The 17,823-nt window shown below is 44.2% G+C and overlaps 1 protein-coding gene across 1 annotated transcript in view; it reads left to right on the top strand.

Annotated features, from left to right (window-relative positions):
• The first annotated feature begins 606 nt into the window (after positions 1-606).
• The window catches only part of LOC112259007 (mitogen-activated protein kinase kinase kinase 3-like), a 24,099-nt gene continuing 6,882 nt past the window's right edge, over positions 607-17,823 (top strand). The window contains exons 1-12 of the mRNA XM_042307089.1: positions 607-2,181; positions 6,106-6,205; positions 8,282-8,412; positions 8,574-8,614; positions 10,696-10,795; positions 11,037-11,150; positions 11,378-11,510; positions 13,649-13,779; positions 13,934-14,007; positions 16,418-16,491; positions 17,538-17,633; positions 17,799-17,823. The exon at positions 17,799-17,823 is cut by the window's right edge and continues 137 nt beyond it. Of these exons, the coding sequence (XP_042163023.1) occupies positions 6,202-6,205; positions 8,282-8,412; positions 8,574-8,614; positions 10,696-10,795; positions 11,037-11,150; positions 11,378-11,510; positions 13,649-13,779; positions 13,934-14,007; positions 16,418-16,491; positions 17,538-17,633; positions 17,799-17,823 (923 nt within the window). The 5' untranslated portion in view covers positions 607-2,181; positions 6,106-6,201. The remainder of the gene's footprint in view (positions 2,182-6,105; positions 6,206-8,281; positions 8,413-8,573; positions 8,615-10,695; positions 10,796-11,036; positions 11,151-11,377; positions 11,511-13,648; positions 13,780-13,933; positions 14,008-16,417; positions 16,492-17,537; positions 17,634-17,798) is intronic.

The raw sequence follows: 17,823 nt of genomic DNA, 5'->3' as shown, positions 1-17,823 counted from the left end.
TAGTGCAAATCAAGTCTGACATTTTAATATGGAAATGACAAACTTTAGAAGCCTTTTTATACCTTGAATACATACAAGTTTGCATTTCTTGCCGTGCATGAAAATTCTCTGAGAGAACAGACTGATCAAATTAAAATAGAACATCTAGTTTCTTTCACTTTTTATAGGCCATGTTTTTGCTATTGAACCATGGATTAAACACTATAAAATATGTATTTTGTGGCATCATTCATCAAGTCTTGCTGACCTTATACTTCTATGGAATAATCTACACTCACACAAGCTATATTACATCCCTGGGTGCAGATTTGTTAGACCCTATATTGAATTTAATGTGTCAAATGTCACTGAAGTTCATGAGTTCAGTCAAATTGAAGTCAAATGCCATATACTTTTAATTAAGAATGATATTTGGTCTTCATAATGGTATCTGCTCATGGTATTTATTGTCAGCGCTCTGTCTAAAAAGTCCTTATGTGATGGAGAACGCATGAGTGAAATTTGTAGGCCTTTACTTTTCATGCAGCCTACGTCATCAATGTATGTGTGGATGGTCGCAAGTCTGGTTTTGAGCGCGCCATTAATATTGTGCGCGCTACCAGGAGCAAGAAATCGTCAGAGGAACAGCGCGCCCCCGAGAAAAGCACGGAGTCGTTTTAGTTACTGTATGCTTTACCCAAATGGAACACAAATCTGAGTTTTTATGATGCACCTTTGCCCATGACCAACCACGGCATTCAGAATATTGAATCATAAGCCTACAAAGCATTGGGAATGTACACCTTTTTCTTGTTTTGTAAGAAGCGTTCTATAGGGGTTCCGGTGACGGATTGTTTTTTCTGTCAGGAAATTGGTTGCATGAAAAATACATTTTACTTTATGTCGGTGAGCATCAGGACCTGAATTTATGGAATATCTTTCGCTTAAGTCTTCTGAACAGTTGGTGCATGTTTATCACTTCTATTCTACAAAGAAAGCACCGTTCTTTCCACTTTTGTTGAGTTCTTCCACTGCATATCGGGCACCGCGGAGATGGTAAAAGTTCAGTTATGCGCACATTATATTTTCTCGATAAAACCATTCGATCATAACTTGTTATCGATGCAAATGTTTAATTGTGTGTGGTCAACTATGTGTTGCATCTGTCTCCTATAATCTTACATAATTATTCCGAAAATAATAGCCTGCTTTCGTAGTTGAATCTTCATCTCCCATTTCCACCATGTTGTGTGTTGAATTACTTTTTTTTCACCTGATTTCTCTGTTATAAAAAGTCTGGTGCCTGTTTGCAGTTTATGGATTTATAATAATTATTCTGTACAGAGATGGAACAATACAGTTAGGAGAGAAAAAGGGCATAGAACAAAAAGGAAAAAGTTGCACATTTAGCAGGAAAAGAGGCCATCAAAATCACGGAAATCGCTTCGTCCTTTTCCTTTGGTGTACTGTTACACTGTTGCAAATGGATTTCATAAAGGCAACACGGTTATTGTTACATCTTTTGTGTTAGTTCACCCGTTCCATGCTGACAAAATGTCACTGGGTTGATTATTGAATAGAGAAAATTATGATGGCCTATGTTCGTTTTTTCTATTCTAGTGTTTAAATTGGGCTTCTTGTTCCACAATGAAATGCCATCGGACGTTTTTCTTTTTTGATAAAGTTTGGAAATATGGGCAAGTTGTCGAACGTTTTTGTGGTGACGGAAGGTTGACACTTTATTTTTTGGTCACTTTCTGAGCGCAGTCTAATGTAACGGATTTTGGACTATATTTCTGTTAAATTAATTTGGCATTAGAGAAATCCAAATGTATACGCATGTACAGTGACGATCTCGATGTGACGACATTGTGTTTTCTAGGCCTACTGCTCATTAGAATTTATATTTACTGGCTAGTGCGTAACAAACTTTCGTGGACCAGCGCGCGCACTAGTGCCCCCGCACCTGGGGGCAGCCCCACCATGGCGCCCTCATCCCTCTGTATCTTGGTGTGGTTGTGTGAGTGAATCAACAACAAAGACTGGGGATCAAAGATGAGGATGATGCTCTGGAGATAACGGTTCAAACCGACGCTGCAGCATCTCTCCTGAGCACCCAGTTAGAAGTTGAACCAGGACCCCCGCTAGAGGGAACGGCTCTCATCTTCCAGACAGAGGTTAATCATCAGGTCAACAACACAGGTGAGAGCTCATGCATATTCAACACATCACACCACAGAACAATTTCAAAAGGAATCCAGCCTATAGAAACACTCACACCCTTATATGCTGAATATGGCTAAATGACTCCACTCAATAAGCTCTACTCAAAGTGTTATAATTTATTTTTCATCAAATTAATGAATAGTTAAGTGTCCTTACGCCTCTTAAGGCCTAGTTCTACATCACCTGTAATTCTCATAGTCATCTCAATGACATTCATTACTTGATCAATTGGACAGCCCCCAGTTCTGGTCCCCCAAGTCAAAGTGAATTACTCCCTAAAAAGCAATGATGAAAACCAGCAGACACTGTGGCCCACAAGAACTGGAGTTTAGAATGATACAGATGTAGGATCTTAATTTGAGCCAGTTTGCTACAGCAGGAAAATTACCCTGCAGCAACAGAAAACGTGAATTATTTTGTGGATTATAATTAAAGCTGCAGTATGTAACTTTTTAGGTGGCCCAACCAAATTCACATAGCATTCTGAGTTATAGATATGGCATTCTTATTGAAAGCAAGTCTAAGAAGCGGTAGATCTGTTCTATGTGCACTATTTCTATACTTCCCATTATCTTGTTTTGTTTTTGCTTCTTTTACTTTTGGTTTTGTATACCAGCTTCAAACAGCTGAACATACAATATTTCTGGTTATTGAAAATATATTTCACACCGGTTTAGATGGTACAATGATTCTCTACACATTACATTGTTTGTTTTGTCACATAAACTGAAGTTAGGCGAACTATTCGAATTTTAAAAAACAGAAAATGGCTGAGCAATTTCTGCATCTTGCTCCTTTAATGGACATTTCTGTAGTGGTTGATATATTTTTTGTTAGGACAAAACAAGTGTGACCTTTCAAAGTGGAAATTACAAACTTTAGAATACTTATTAAAACTGAAATACACTGCAAGTTTGCATTCCCCACTGTGCAGGAAAATTCTCAGCAACAGAAGAGTGATCAAATTAAGATCCTACATCTGAACCAGTACAGGAAGTTCTATGCATGAAATTTTGTCCAACTAACGTTTTGCAAGGGAATTTTCCTCCCTCCCTGATCATCTGCCTCCTCTCTTTCCTCGCTAGCCATTACTCATGGAGGTGGTAGTCAATCCATAAGTGGGGCTCCAGCTAACTCTGCTGGGAGGCTGTTTTGGATCTGTGTTTTTGTTTTGCTGTACAAAAAACTTGGCAGACAGTACTCTGAGTTGCACCACTAGGCCGCACTGCAAACTTTTATGGCAAGTTTTTACTCAAGCCTTGCAGTGCAGCTGTGAATATAGCAGGTCACACCAACCCAGAGCACTTGAGCATGTTAAGCAAGGAGAGACGTGAGGCCAGGGACTGATCAGGTTTTTTTAGATGTAAGGCACTGAGACAGCGCAAGGGCCGTGGTTGGGAAAAACAGCCTTAGACTAAACACCTAAAAGCAGGCAGAGAGAAGGGGAGGGAGGAAAAGCCATGTAAATCCGGTGAGTCCTGAAAATGCGATGCAAGTAAAATAAAGGGGGCACAGCTGACTGGGCTGGTAGTGTGCGGCCTCTCTCCTCGCTGAATTCCCCACATTCCTCTGTGAAGGTAATTAAAATCAGGAGAGCGGGGGAGCAGAACGACGGACCTGAGAGGACAGTCAATGTATAACAGAGATAGATAAGATGTTTAGTTGGTGTGTCCTGAAGCTATCTGTGACCCTGGGATTTCTCTCCATGTTTTTATAGGAGGAGGGAGGGCCAATGGTAGCAGGCCTTTGGTTTGTGGGTACAAAGGGTAGGCACATTTAGTGTGTCTCTTGGGTGAGGAGAATGTGAGTGGCGAGGGGGCCAGACGGACATACCTGGCATTCCAGTGGGTGATTATTACCCAGAATTCCAAAAGGCCACTGAAGTGCTTCAGTTGCTGCTGCTGTTGCCCATTTATACTTCCACCCCTCTTCATCATACCACTCTACCTCATCAGCCACTCACCTCCCATCTTCATCCTCCTCTCTTTCCTGTTGTTTATGAGGCAGGGGCAGCGTTGACATTTGGCATATGTGCAGTAGTGTATTATTTACAAGAATGCTCAATCAGCAGCACACCTGTTTCATTCCATTTCAACATCAGTCCTCTCAGATTCTAATAACAATACATTTCATTCGGTTAATACATTTCACTCACCTTAGAGTCCAATGTGTTTCTCTGAATTTATATATGAACTTAGAGTTGAGTTACAGTGTGCTAACCCCCCTGTGCAAAGTGGCCAGGCATGCTCAGGTCATTGGGAGGTGACTGGTGATAACTGCTGTGTTGACACTAGTGCCTTCTGGATTGGGTTCCTCTCCTGACCGGCTCTATTTGGATCAATAATAGAACGATACTGATCAGAGAAGATTGAGGGTCTGACCTTATAAAAAAAAGGAACAGCAGTGCCTTGGGCAACACTACCTTACATAGGCAGTATTCTCTGATGATGAATCCGGTACGTGTAATAAAACGAAGTAACGAAACTATAAAGTAATAACTAGCATAGCTAAATGATATTGTGCACCCCTACTGAGCACTATATTGGTCCTCAATATGTTTTTGTACTTAATAAGTTGTTACAGTGTAATAAGACCAATAGTATTGTGCTGATTGTTACTGTAGTGTAAGGCCCATATATGTGTCTGTTCCACTTTAGGTAAAGAGCATACTAAAATACTCTTTCACTTACCAAAGAAAGCACACATTTTCCAAGCACACTAATCTCTGCTGAATTATAGTCTTATAGTTGTGTCAGTGTTTTTCGAATTCCAGGGTTTCTTTGTCATAGATATGGCAACCTACTCCGCTAAAGGACATACGAGACTGTCTAATGCTGTTGTCTTCTTGGATACACTATACACCTTAATACTCTACCTTGTCGGGGGGTAATGGTAAATCAGGGAAAAATGTATACCTGGCACAACTCTGTCATCGTTTTTAAGAGAATATTGCCCTCTTAACATTAACAGTGGAGTTATGACGTGGTTGAGTGACTGTTTTATGGCTCATACAGTCGGAGAAGTTTAAAGCTGTCAGAATATTCACAGTAAAACTTTTTCATGTGCTTCGTGCCAAATCTGTCAGTGCCAGTAGTGCTCAAGTTTCAGAGCTTTACAACTCTCACTTTTTCTCATGTACAAAGTTTCTCTCTGTCACACACACACACACACACACACACACACACACACACACACACACACACACACACACACACACACACACACACACACACACACACACACACACACAACACACACACACACACACACACACACACAAAACACACACACACACACACACACACACACACACACACACACACACACACACAACACACACACACACACACACACACACACACACACACACACAAAACACACACACACACACACACACACACACACACACACACACACACACACACACACACACACACACACACACACACAAAACACACACACACACACACACACACACACACACACACACACACACACACACACACACAAACACACACACACAGCTCCAGTGCTTTTTAAATTGCAGTTTCCTGATCGGCCAGGCCTCGTCCCAGAAAAGTAATTTTAGTTTATGTTCCATGCTTTCCTTGAGAAATGGATGGTACTTCAGAAATTACATTTTCTTATATTCATTCTCCATGCACCCTATCTTTAAATTACAATCAATTTAGTATGTTTATATCAAAGATAAACAGAATGTTTTTTAAGGACGGATGATATCGTACACCTTCACACTAAAAGATCATCTATTGCCATTGCTACAAAATATGTTGAACATAAAGATGATGAATATGATGATGACTTGTGAATTTGATGACAACTGCAGCTTAGGTTCTGAAATATATTCCCCATGTTAACATATTGGTGGATTCCCTGCAGGATGTTGATGGGTGGCACTGCAGAGTGAGGAGTCTGAAGATCTGAAGATCTCTGAAGGTGGTTGGCTTAGACAGTGCTCACACACACATCGCCAAAATGAGTGAGTTCCTTGTGTTGATTATGATTATGTTGGAACACAATATTACACATCAATGTACACTCAGATGAACACACACACACACAAACACACACAGACCTACACACACTATTCCCCAGCCCCGGGCCTGTGTGAGTTGAGCTGAGCTGATTTTCCAGACGCTGGCCGGGCCGGCAGGTGAAGGATTGATTTTCAGTGTTATGGAGATGGGGCTCTGGTTCTCTCTCCTGCCCTACTGCTGTGTGATGTCTGTCCAAACTACACTAGGGGAATATTTCCCTTCGTGAGCTAACACATCCAATGCAGAGATCACTCAGAGATCAAACATGGGAATAGAAATATCAAAACACTGCAGTCTGTCCTCTCACTGGCTCCATTACCCTGTCACTAGCTGAACACTCTCAATGTGGGTTTATATAAAAACACTGCAGTCTGTCCTCTCACTGGCTCCATTACCCTGTCGCTAGCCAAACACTCTCAATGTGGGATTATATAAAAACACTGCAGTCTGTCCTCTCATTGGCTCCATTACCCTGTCGCTAGCTGAACACTCTCAATGTGGGATTATATAAAAACACTGCAGTCTGTCCTCTCACTGGCTCCATTACCCTGTCGCTAGCCAAACACTCTCAATGTGGGTTTATATAAAAACACTGCAGTCTGTCCTCTCACTGGCTCCATTACCCTGTCGCTAGCTGAACACTCTCAATGTGGGATTATATAAAAACACTGCAGTCTGTCCTCTCACTGGCTCCATTACCCTGTCGCTAGCTGAACACTCTCAATGTGGGTTTATATAAAAACACTGCAGTCTGTCCTCTCACTGGCTCCATTACCCTGTCGCTAGCTGAACACTCTCAATGTGGGATTATATAAAAACACTGCAGTCTGTCCTCTCACTGTCTGTCCTCTCACTGGCCCTGTCGCTAGCCAAACACTCTCAATGTGGGATTATATAAAAACACTGCAGTCTGTCCTCTCATTGGCTCCATTACCCTGTCGCTAGCCAAACACTCTCAATGTGGGATTATATAAAAACACTGCAGTCTGTCCTCTCACTGGCTCCATTACCCTGTCGCTAGCTGAACACTCTCAATGTGGGATTATATAAAAACACTGCAGTCTGTCCTCTCACTGGCTCCATTACCCTGTCGCTAGCCAAACACTCTCAATGTGGGATTATATAAAAACACTGCAGTCTGTCCTCTCACTGGCTCCATTACCCTGTCGCTAGCCAAACACTCTCAATGTGGGATTATATAAAAACACTGCAGTCTGTCCTCTCACTGGCTCCATTACCCTGTCGCTAGCCAAACACTCTCAATGTGGGATTATATAAAAACACTGCAGTCTGTCCTCTCACTGGCTCCATTACCCTGTCGCTAGCTGAACACTCTCAATGTGGGATTATATAAAAACACTGCAGTCTGTCCTCTCACTGGCTCCATTACCCTGTCGCTAGCCAAACACTCTCAATGTGGGTTTATATAAAAACACTGCAGTCTGTCCTCTCACTGGCTCCATTACCCTGTCGCTAGCTGAACACTCTCAATGTGGGATTATATAAAAACACTGCAGTCTGTCCTCTCACTGGCTCCATTACCCTGTCGCTAGCTGAACACTCTCAATGTGGGTTTATATAAAAACACTGCAGTCTGTCCTCTCACTGGCTCCATTACCCTGTCGCTAGCTGAACACTCTCAATGTGGGATTATATAAAAACACTGCAGTCTGTCCTCTCACTGGCTCCATTACCCTGTCGCTAGCCAAACACTCTCAATGTGGGATTATATAAAAACACTGCAGTCTGTCCTCTCATTGGCTCCATTACCCTGTCGCTAGCCAAACACTCTCAATGTGGGATTATATAAAAACACTGCAGTCTGTCCTCTCATTGGCTCCATTACCCTGTCGCTAGCCAAACACTCTCAATGTGGGTTTATATAAAAACACACATTTTCTGTGTACACAACTAGAAGTGGGATTTATATGGCTATACGTGCACGCGCGCACACACCATTACACTTCAATTTGATCTCATGGTAAATTTGTGTTTCCACTAAACGTTCTCCCCTATAGATGAGCGTCAGGCTCTCCACTCCATAATGAAGGACCTAGTGGCCCTCCAGATGACGAGGCGCCAGCCTGGGCCCCCTTATGACACGGGGAAACCCAAGACTCTGCCCAACCCTGCCCCTGCTAAGAGACAGGTAAACCATCTACCACCCCACTCAGTCAACAACACACACTCTCCTCAGACAGGCATGTCATCATCATCTCCACATGACATATTGTTTCCCTTCATGACCCCATCATGACCCTGTAACCTCCCATGAACCCTCTTGACGGGGCTTCTTCTTTACTCCCTCAGGACGATGTCAGAATAAAGTTTGAGTTCAGTGGAGAGAGGAGGTGAGTGGGTTTTCTTGTTGTTGGATGTGTCTTTGTGTGTGTGTGTGTGTCTTTGTGTGTGTGTGTGTGTGCTTGTTTTATCATGTCTTTGTCTATGAGAAGAGCATGGTCAGCTCAGCTCAAATGCACTCCAGATCTCCAGTCAGAATGGTATGTGAAGCGGAGAATGGAAAGGGAAAGGACTGTGGTTTATCTGTGGCAGCCAGCAGAAACCACAGCTATGTTAGGTGTGCTTAGAGGAATCTGCACACACTGGAAACGGAATATGTTTGTAAAAGTGTGTGTGCACGCTTGTGTTGCAGATCTAAAGAGGATATAGTTTCTAGACCGAAACACTTTTTATCCTTCTGTCTGTTTGTCTGTCCATCGTACCCACTGTTTGTCTGTCCATCTTACCCGCTGTTTGTCTGTCCATCGTACCCACTGTTTGTCTGTCCATCTTACCCACTGTTTGTCTGTCCATCCTACCCACTGTTTGTCTGTCCATCTTACCCACTGTTTGTCTGTCCATCTTACCCACTGTTTGTCTGTCCATTTTACCCACTGTTTGTCTCCATCTTACCCACTGTTTGTCTGTCCATCTTACCCACTGTTTGTCTGTCCATCTTCCATCTTACCCACTGTTTGTCTGTCCATCTTACCCACTGTTTGTCTGTCCATCTTACCCACTGTTTGTCTGTCCATCTTACCCACTGTTTGTCTGTCCATCTTACCCACTGTTTGTCTGTCCATCTTACCCACTGTTTGTCTGTCCATCTACCCACTGTTTGTCTGTCCATCTTACCCACTGTTTGTCTGTCCATCTTACCCACTGTTTGTCTGTCCATCTTACCCACTGTTTGTCTGTCCATCCTACCCACTGTTTGTCTGTCCATCTTACCCACTGTTTGTCTGTCCATCTTACCCACTGTTTGTCTGTCCATCTTACCCACTGTTTGTCTGTCCATCTTACCCACTGTTTGTCTGTCCATCTTACCCACTGTTTGTCTGTCCATCTTACCCACTGTTTGTCTGTCCATCCTACCCACTGTTTGTCTGTCCATCTTACCCACTGTTTGTCTGTCCATCTTACCCACTGTTTGTCTGTCCATTTTACCCACTGTTTGTCTCCATCTTACCCACTGTTTGTCTGTCCATCTTACCCACTGTTTGTCTGTCCATCTTACCCGCTGTTTGTCTGTTTGTCTGTCCATCTACCCACTGTTTGTCTGTCCATCTTACCCACTGTTTGTCTGTCCATCTTACCCACTGTTTGTCTGTCCATCTTACCCACTGTTTGTCTGTCCATCTTACCCACTGTTTGTCTGTCCATCTTACCCACTGTTTGTCTGTCCATCTTACCCACTGTTTGTCTGTCCATCTTACCCACTGTTTGTCTGTCCATCCTACCCACTGTTTGTCTGTCCATCTTGTTTGTCTGTCCATCTTACCCACTGTTTGTCCCACTGTTTGTCTGTCCATCTTACCCACTGTTTGTCTGTCCATCTTACCCACTGTTTGTCTGTCCATCTTACCCACTGTTTGTCTGTCCATCTTACCCACTGTTTGTCTGTCCATCTTACCCACTGTTTGTCTGTCCATCTACCCACTGTTTGTCTGTCCATCTTACCCACTGTTTGTCTGTCCATCTTACTGTCCATCCACTGTTTGTCTGTCCATCTTACCCACTGTTTGTTTCCATCTTCCCACTGTTTGTCTGTCCTACCCACTGTTTGTCTGTCCATCTTACCCACTGTTTGTCTCTTACCCACTCCATCTTACCCACTGTTTGTCTGTCCATCTTACCCACTGTTTGTCTGTCCATCTTACCCACTGTTTGTCTGTCCATCTTACCCACTGTTTGTCTGTCCATCTTACCCACTGTTTGTCTGTCCATCTTACCCACTGTTTGTCTGTCCATCTTACCCACTGTTTGTCTGTCCATCTTACCCACTGTTTGTCTGTCCATCTTACCCACTGTTTGTCTGTCCATCTTACCCACTGTTTGTCTGTCCATCTTACCCACTGTTTGTCTGTCCATCTACCCACTGTTTGTCTGTCCATCTACCCACTGTTTGTCTACGTCTTTTTTATTTGTGTAGGATACTGATGTTTGGGAGGCCTGTGCAGTTTGAAGAAATCCAACAGAAGGTCAAGACTGTCTTTGGCCAACAGCTAGACTTGCACTATATGAACAATGAGGTACCGCTAACCCCATATCTCTTTCTCTGCATTTCTCACCTACAAACACTCTCTCAGACAAACACCAACACAATGCATACACACACAAACACTGGCCCTCACAGCAACCCACTTGATGTAGGTAACTTTTACGGACAGTTTCCTGGATATTTAGTCCTAAGTACTAAGATGCATGTTTAATGGAGATTCTCCCGTAGTGTCTCTGTGCTTTGGTTGTCATTTCTGTGTGCTGTGTGTCCAGCTGTCCATCCCTCTGCGTGGTCAGGATGACCTGGACAAGGCCATTGACCTGCTGGACCGCAGCTCCAAGATTAAGAGCATCAAGATCTTGCTGCTGACGCAGGAGCAGTGCAATGTACTACACACACACACACACACACACACACACACACACACACACACACACACACACACACACACACACACACACACACACACACACACACACACACATAAATACACAGACATACAGAAATAAACACACACATTAATCAATAAGATGTTATTAAAATCATATGTAATGGGGTAGTGTGTACAGTCTATATGTGGACACTGACCACACCCCTCTCATCCCACCCCTAGGCGTCCCCCTCTCCCTCTCCCTCTTCCCACCACACGGTGAGTAAGCAGGTGAGGATCAAAGCCTCCCAGTCCACGGGTGATGTCAGCACAGTGTACCAGCCCTCCGAGCCCAGGGGGCGCCACCTCTCCACCAGTGAGTATGAACAAGCAGATTCAACTCATAGCTGCTTCCTCTATTCTTCTGCCTTTGCTTCAACAACCTCTTTTTCCATTTCTCTCACTATAACATTTTTTTTTACAATAGAAAGGGAAGGGTAGTGGTATCTCTCAATATGGAGAGACAGTAATGTTGTATATTGTCTGGTTTGGTGTTTGTCATGTCTTGCTCTCTTAACTCATTTATTTTGCTAGCTTTCTCTTTGTCTCTCTCTCTATCCCCCCACTCTCTCTCTATCCACCCCACTCTCTCTCTATCCACCCCACTCTCTCTCTATCCACCCCACTCTCTCTCTATCCCCCACTCTCTCTCTATCCACCCCACTCTCTCTCTATCCACCCCACTCTCTCTCTATCCCCCACTCTCTCTCTATCCCCCCCACTCTCTCTCTATCCCCCACTCTCTCTCTATCCCCCACTCTCTCTCTATCCACCCCACTCTCTCTCTATCCACCACTCTCTCTCTATCCCCCCACTCTCTCTCTATCCCCCCACTCTCTCTCTATCCACCCCACTCTCTCTCTATCCACCCCACTCTCTCCCTCCACTCCTCTCTATCCCCCACTCTCTCTCTATCCACCCCCACTCTCTCTCTATCCCCCCACTCTCTCTCTATCCCCCTCTCTCTCTATCCACCCCACTCTCTCTCTATCCCCCCACTCTCTCTCTATCCCCCCACTCTCTCTCTATCCACCCCACTCTCTCTCTATCCCCCACTCTCTCTCTATCCCCCCCACTCTCTCTCTATCCACCCCACTCTCTCTCTATCCACCCCACTCTCTCTCTATCCCCCACTCTCTCTCTATCCCCCCACTCTCTCTCTATCCCCCACTCTCTCTCTATCCACCCCACTCTCTCTCTATCCCCCACTCTCTCTATCCCCCCTCTCTCTCTATCCCCCCACTCTCTCTCTATCCACCCCACTCTCTCTCTATCCCCCACCCTCTCTCTATCCACCCCACTCTCTCTCTATCCCCCCACTCTCTCTCTATCCCCCACTCTCTCTATCCACCCACCCCCCCACTCTCTCTCTATCCACCCCCTCTCTCTCTATCCACCCCACTCTCTCTATCCCCCCACTCTCTCTCTATCCCCCCCACTCTCTCTCTATCCACCCCACTCTCTCTCTCTATCCACCCCCACTCTCTCTCTATCCCCCCACTCTCTCTCTATCTCTCTACCCCACTCTCTCTATCCCCCCACTCTCTCTATCCCCCCCACTCTCTCTCTATCCCCCACTCTCTCTCTATCCCCCCACTCTCTCTCTATCCCCCACTCTCTCTCTATCCCCCCCCACTCTCTCTCTATCCACCCCACTCTCTCTATCCCCCACTCTCTCTCTATCCCCCCACTCTCTCTCTATCCCCCCACTCTCTCTCTATCCCCCACTCTCTCTATCCACCCCACTCTCTCTAGCTGCTGTTATTTCTCTGGCTTCCCCTCTTAGCAGTAGGTCCTCTTCCTGTCAACCATCACTGGCTGTTCTACAATGGCCTGCTGGCCACAAGCCAATCAGATTTAGAGACACTATTAGCATGGCGGGTCAATGTCCTGGTTTTAGAAACACTGGCTGTTTTGGGAGAGGGTTAAAATTAGTGCTGCGTGAGGGAAACTGTACAAATCCTAAATTCTCTGCAGATCCACCACCTGAGGCAGAGTTACATTTCAAACAATCACATTATTAATCATTTAGATATTCCCCCCATCATTTCATTCTTTGGTTAGAGAGAGAGAGAGAGAGAGATCATATCTGTTATCAGTGTTAGGGACATATCTTCTTTTCTCTCACATAATCCATTGTTTAACATTTTTTTGTGTATCTATTTTTTTCATTTAGCAGATGCTCTTATCCAAAGCAATTAGGATTAAGTTCCTTGCTCAAGGGCACATTGACAGATTTTTCACCTAGTCTGCTCAGAGGTTCGAACCCACAACCTTTCGGTTACTGGCCCAAACACTTTTAACCACTAGGCTACCTGTCATTGATCTTGGTACACCAGAATCCCATTATCTCATGTATCTCATGTATTGATTTCCTTTGGTTTAGAACAGTGTCATATGGCCAAGTCACAGTCCTATTTCTTATCCTCCTCCTCCTCCTCTCTCCCGTCCCAGGCTCTCAGAACACAGGCCGTAGCTCCCCCCCTCCAGGCTATGTCCCTGAGCGGCAGCAGAGGATCGCCCGCCAGGGCTCCTACACCAGCATCAACAGTGAGGGAGAGTTCATCCCAGAGAGCGACCAGTGTGTGAGTCATTGCACTGTACACAAACAAGTGCACGAACACACACACACACACACACACACACACACACACACACACACACACACACACACACACACACACAGACACACACACACACACACACACGTAGGGCTAATACTGTGTCTCCTCTCCCTAGGTGCTGGACCCCTGGAGCAGTGCAGAGAACTCTGTCTCAGGAAGCTGCCAGTCACTGGACAGTAGCTCAGACAGGTGAGTGCAGGACTCTACCCCACATTCTACCCCGGGGCGAAAGTAAGCCAGTACGATCTGGCACGGCGTCCCGGCAAAATAAATAGTGGGGGTACTCCATACTGGTAAAACATGAGCCTATCACTATTAACACAAAATGGCAAGAAAGCTATAGGCTATTATGGCATTATTTAACATTACCTAATGTCAGCTACATGAAAAATGAGTGAATTGACTTTAAACCGGGTGGTATACGCCCCAAATTGTGTTGTGGTTCGAGGAGAACACTTACATGCCTTGGAGATGAGAGGCCGAGAACGAAACACGGTGGACAAGGTGGGGATGAGTGGCCAAGACTGAGGCGCGCGACCAACAGTGGGTGCATCAATTCAGGCTACAAGTTTAGGCCTAATGACAATGTCATTAGAATACATGTGGGTGTTTTGTAACAGATGTCTCTTTCCATTCATCAGTGCACTGTTGGGATTTGGATGCTGTAATTATTTTGTGAGTGGATGAACTGTACTGTTAGTCTACAGGACTGCTTTTTGAAGTGATTATTTGTTTGACAATCAGATGAAAACATGATTGGTTGTGTTTATACCACATTAAAAGGCATAGGCGGTGTGTCCATAAGGCTGGGGGAAGCTTTCACTGAAGTAAATTGAATTAAATTGCCAAAATTATATAGCTCCTGTCTGTACAGAAAGAAAGAAATTCATAAAAATAGGCTACTACACCAGAAAGCATGATTTGGCCACAGAGGATCGTTAGCTTCTTTTTGTTTTGTATAGCCTACAGTTGGAAGGGCCCGCAATTTGGGCAGCATGTGGCAAATGCCACATTTGAGTTGCAACTGTCAGTGAAAAGCAGAGAGACCCAGGCCGACGATCTAAAAAAATGTAATTGTTGAAAAAGAAATGACTATATCTGTGAAGAGATTGAGCAAACAGTAGCCTATCTTTTTTTTTAACAAGGCAGGTCAGTTAAGAACCAGTTCTTATTTACAAATACGGCCTAGGGACGGTGGGTTAACTGCCTTGTTCAGGGGCTGAACAACAGATTATTACTTTGTCAGCTCGGGGATTCGATCCACCAATCTTTCATTTACTGGCCCAACGCTCTAACCACTAGGCTACCTGCTGCTCTTATTGGCACCAGTGGAGAACATCGTCCATATCCCTGGTCAGTCTGCATATTCACTTTATCATTGGGTCAGTGACACTTTTGTTTGTTTTTGGACAACAATTTCCTCCTCCAGGTTAGATGTACTATATTGTATTTTATGTTTCCCCTTTTCGTAGGCCCATTATATGGATCAGACAACGTTGTTTTAATTGATCAGGTTGTCCGTTTCAGCAGAGTAGACTACCCTGTAATTTTTGTTGTATAAAGAATGTATTCTGCTAATGTCACCAGTCATAAAAAGTGTAGTAGAATTGCATGAAAGGCCAACATTTTCCTGTGCTTGGAAAGGAGGAGAAGTGTATCTGATATAGCCTAGAGTCTACTCTATCCATTACACACTGCATTCAAGTATTTTTTTTTAATGAACATTTATTTTTATATTATTAGCTTAAATTATGAGTATCCAATCTAATCATCACATTAGGAATAGTAGGCTATCTTTAATAAGTCTGCAAATGTGAGGATGGATGGAATGCTTTATTATAAAGGTACATTTTTATGGTGTAAATTAGCTTCCCCAAACTTGAAACCCATGTGCTGCCTATGTTATTAAAGATGGTCCTCCCGAGTGGTGCAGTGGTCTAAGGCACTGCATCGCAGAGCTTGAGGTGTCACTACAGTCCCGGGTTCGATCCCAGACTGTGTCACAGCCTGCAGTGACTGGGAGACCCATGAGGTGGCGCACAAAAGGCCCCTTCTCGTCTGGGTTAGCGGAGGGTTTGGCATTCTAGTAACTCCTTGTGGCGGGTCGAGTGCCTTCAAGCTGACTTTGGGCACCTGAAAGCTGACTTTGATCGGCAGCTGGACAGTGTTTCCTCTTCCGGGTTAAGCGAGCACTGTGTCAAGAAGCAGTGTGGTTTGGCAGGGTCTTGTTTCGACCGTTGCTTTTTCCGGGTTCGTAGGGGAGTTGCAGCGATGGGACAAGACTGTAACTACCAATTGGGGATAAATCTAAATAAAAAAACAGGTATAAACATGTTAAAAGTGATATGTCAAATCTTTACTAGGCCCACAGAGATCATATTTGAAATTAATACGGATTCTATATGTAATTATATAATTACACCTATTAAAAAAAAGTGTGTGCGCGATACCGGTAAGAAATCTACTTTTACCCCTGATTCTACCTCACACATACACAATACTTGTACACAATACTTGACTTTGGTTATAAAGACAGTGTATGTATTTTGAGGAAGTGACCATCAACTCTCACTCTCTCTTTATTTGTCCTTCCTCCCAGCCCCTCCCTGAGGAAGTCACGCATGCACCGAGCCAAGAGCTACCCTGATAACCGGCAGCAGGAGAACGTCTCTGGTGGGTGCCAGGAGGAATCCTGATATCACTACATAAGATATAGATCCTCACTGTCACGGAAAACTGTCATTTATACAGTAATTTGAGGTATTATCAACAGTAAAAAACATTGGAAGTTTTACTGTAGCATACTGTAAATTTTCGGGAAATTGCTGTATTTCGAATGGTACTGTAATTCCACCTCACGAATACAGTACCGTACTGTATCTTTAGAGCGCCAAAAACCTTATGACCACTAGTGGGTGCATGGTATTGTCTCGGGCTTATTACTATATTTTGAGGCGTGCCTTGTAAGAGGCTATATTTGTTGCACCCGTGAGTGAGAATGCTGTACCAATTTTACTCTTATGTGGTTAAAGTGGCCCATCAATAAAAAATGTCTTAGGGCAGATTGGAGTGGCAGCAAATGGTTGAGCATTTTGCCATGTCCTTTTGGTCTGTTTTGACCTGAAGTCACGGCCAGTTTGGAAGCCTTTGTTAAGGCCTCTAGAAGTGCAAGTGATATAAAGCACCAAATATGAATTAATGTGCTGTAATGTGTAAACACTTAGCAGCCAACCTGATTGCACCAATCCCATGTAATTACAGTAAAATACAGTCATCCACATATTCATTAATTCATTCTGATTACGGTAGCATTTAGTTTTTTATAGTATACTACAGTCAGTTTTATGATATTTTACTTTGTGTCATTACACAGTACTTGCTTTGATACCGTATTCATATTACATCAGGTGTACGGTAATATGAAATACAGAATTTTACTTGCATCCAAGCTTCCTGTAAGCTACTGTCAAATTCATGGTAACCCCTTTACAGTGCTGGCGAGAGAGCCGCTCTCAAGCCCCTTAACAACAGGCCTAAACCACAATGCAACTCCTAGCAACAATGCAACAATGTAGTCCCAAGCAACAGCACAGAGCAACAAGGCAGCTCTTAGCAGCAGAGCCTCACGTGAATGCTGTATGACTGAGCTGAGTCTGAATCCTGTTGTAGTCTAACCTTCACCCTCTCGCTCACTCTCTTTACTCCTTCCTCCCTCTCAGACCGGGAGAACCATGTTTATGATAAGGTGGTGGGGAAGGGAGGGACATACCCCCGCAGGTACCATGTCTCCCTGCATCACAAGGACCATAGTGAAGGTAGGGGCACTGTTCACTGTTCCTCTCACCAAACCACTTTGAGCCATATTACTTTGTATTTGACCCTTTCCCTGACCCCTCTCTTGAACCATCTCCTCCTTCTCTTGGTCTCTTGGTTCTTCTCTCATCACTCCTTCACCCTCAACTCTCCTCTCATCCCCCCAGGTCGGAGAACGTTCCCGCGGATCCG

Source organism: Oncorhynchus tshawytscha, linkage group LG27 (assembly GCF_018296145.1).
Source record: "Oncorhynchus tshawytscha isolate Ot180627B linkage group LG27, Otsh_v2.0, whole genome shotgun sequence".
In the NCBI taxonomy this organism is placed as follows: domain Eukaryota; kingdom Metazoa; phylum Chordata; class Actinopteri; order Salmoniformes; family Salmonidae; genus Oncorhynchus; species Oncorhynchus tshawytscha.
The sequence above is the reverse complement of the archived record's forward strand: the minus strand, read 5'-3'. Positions and strand labels throughout refer to the sequence as shown.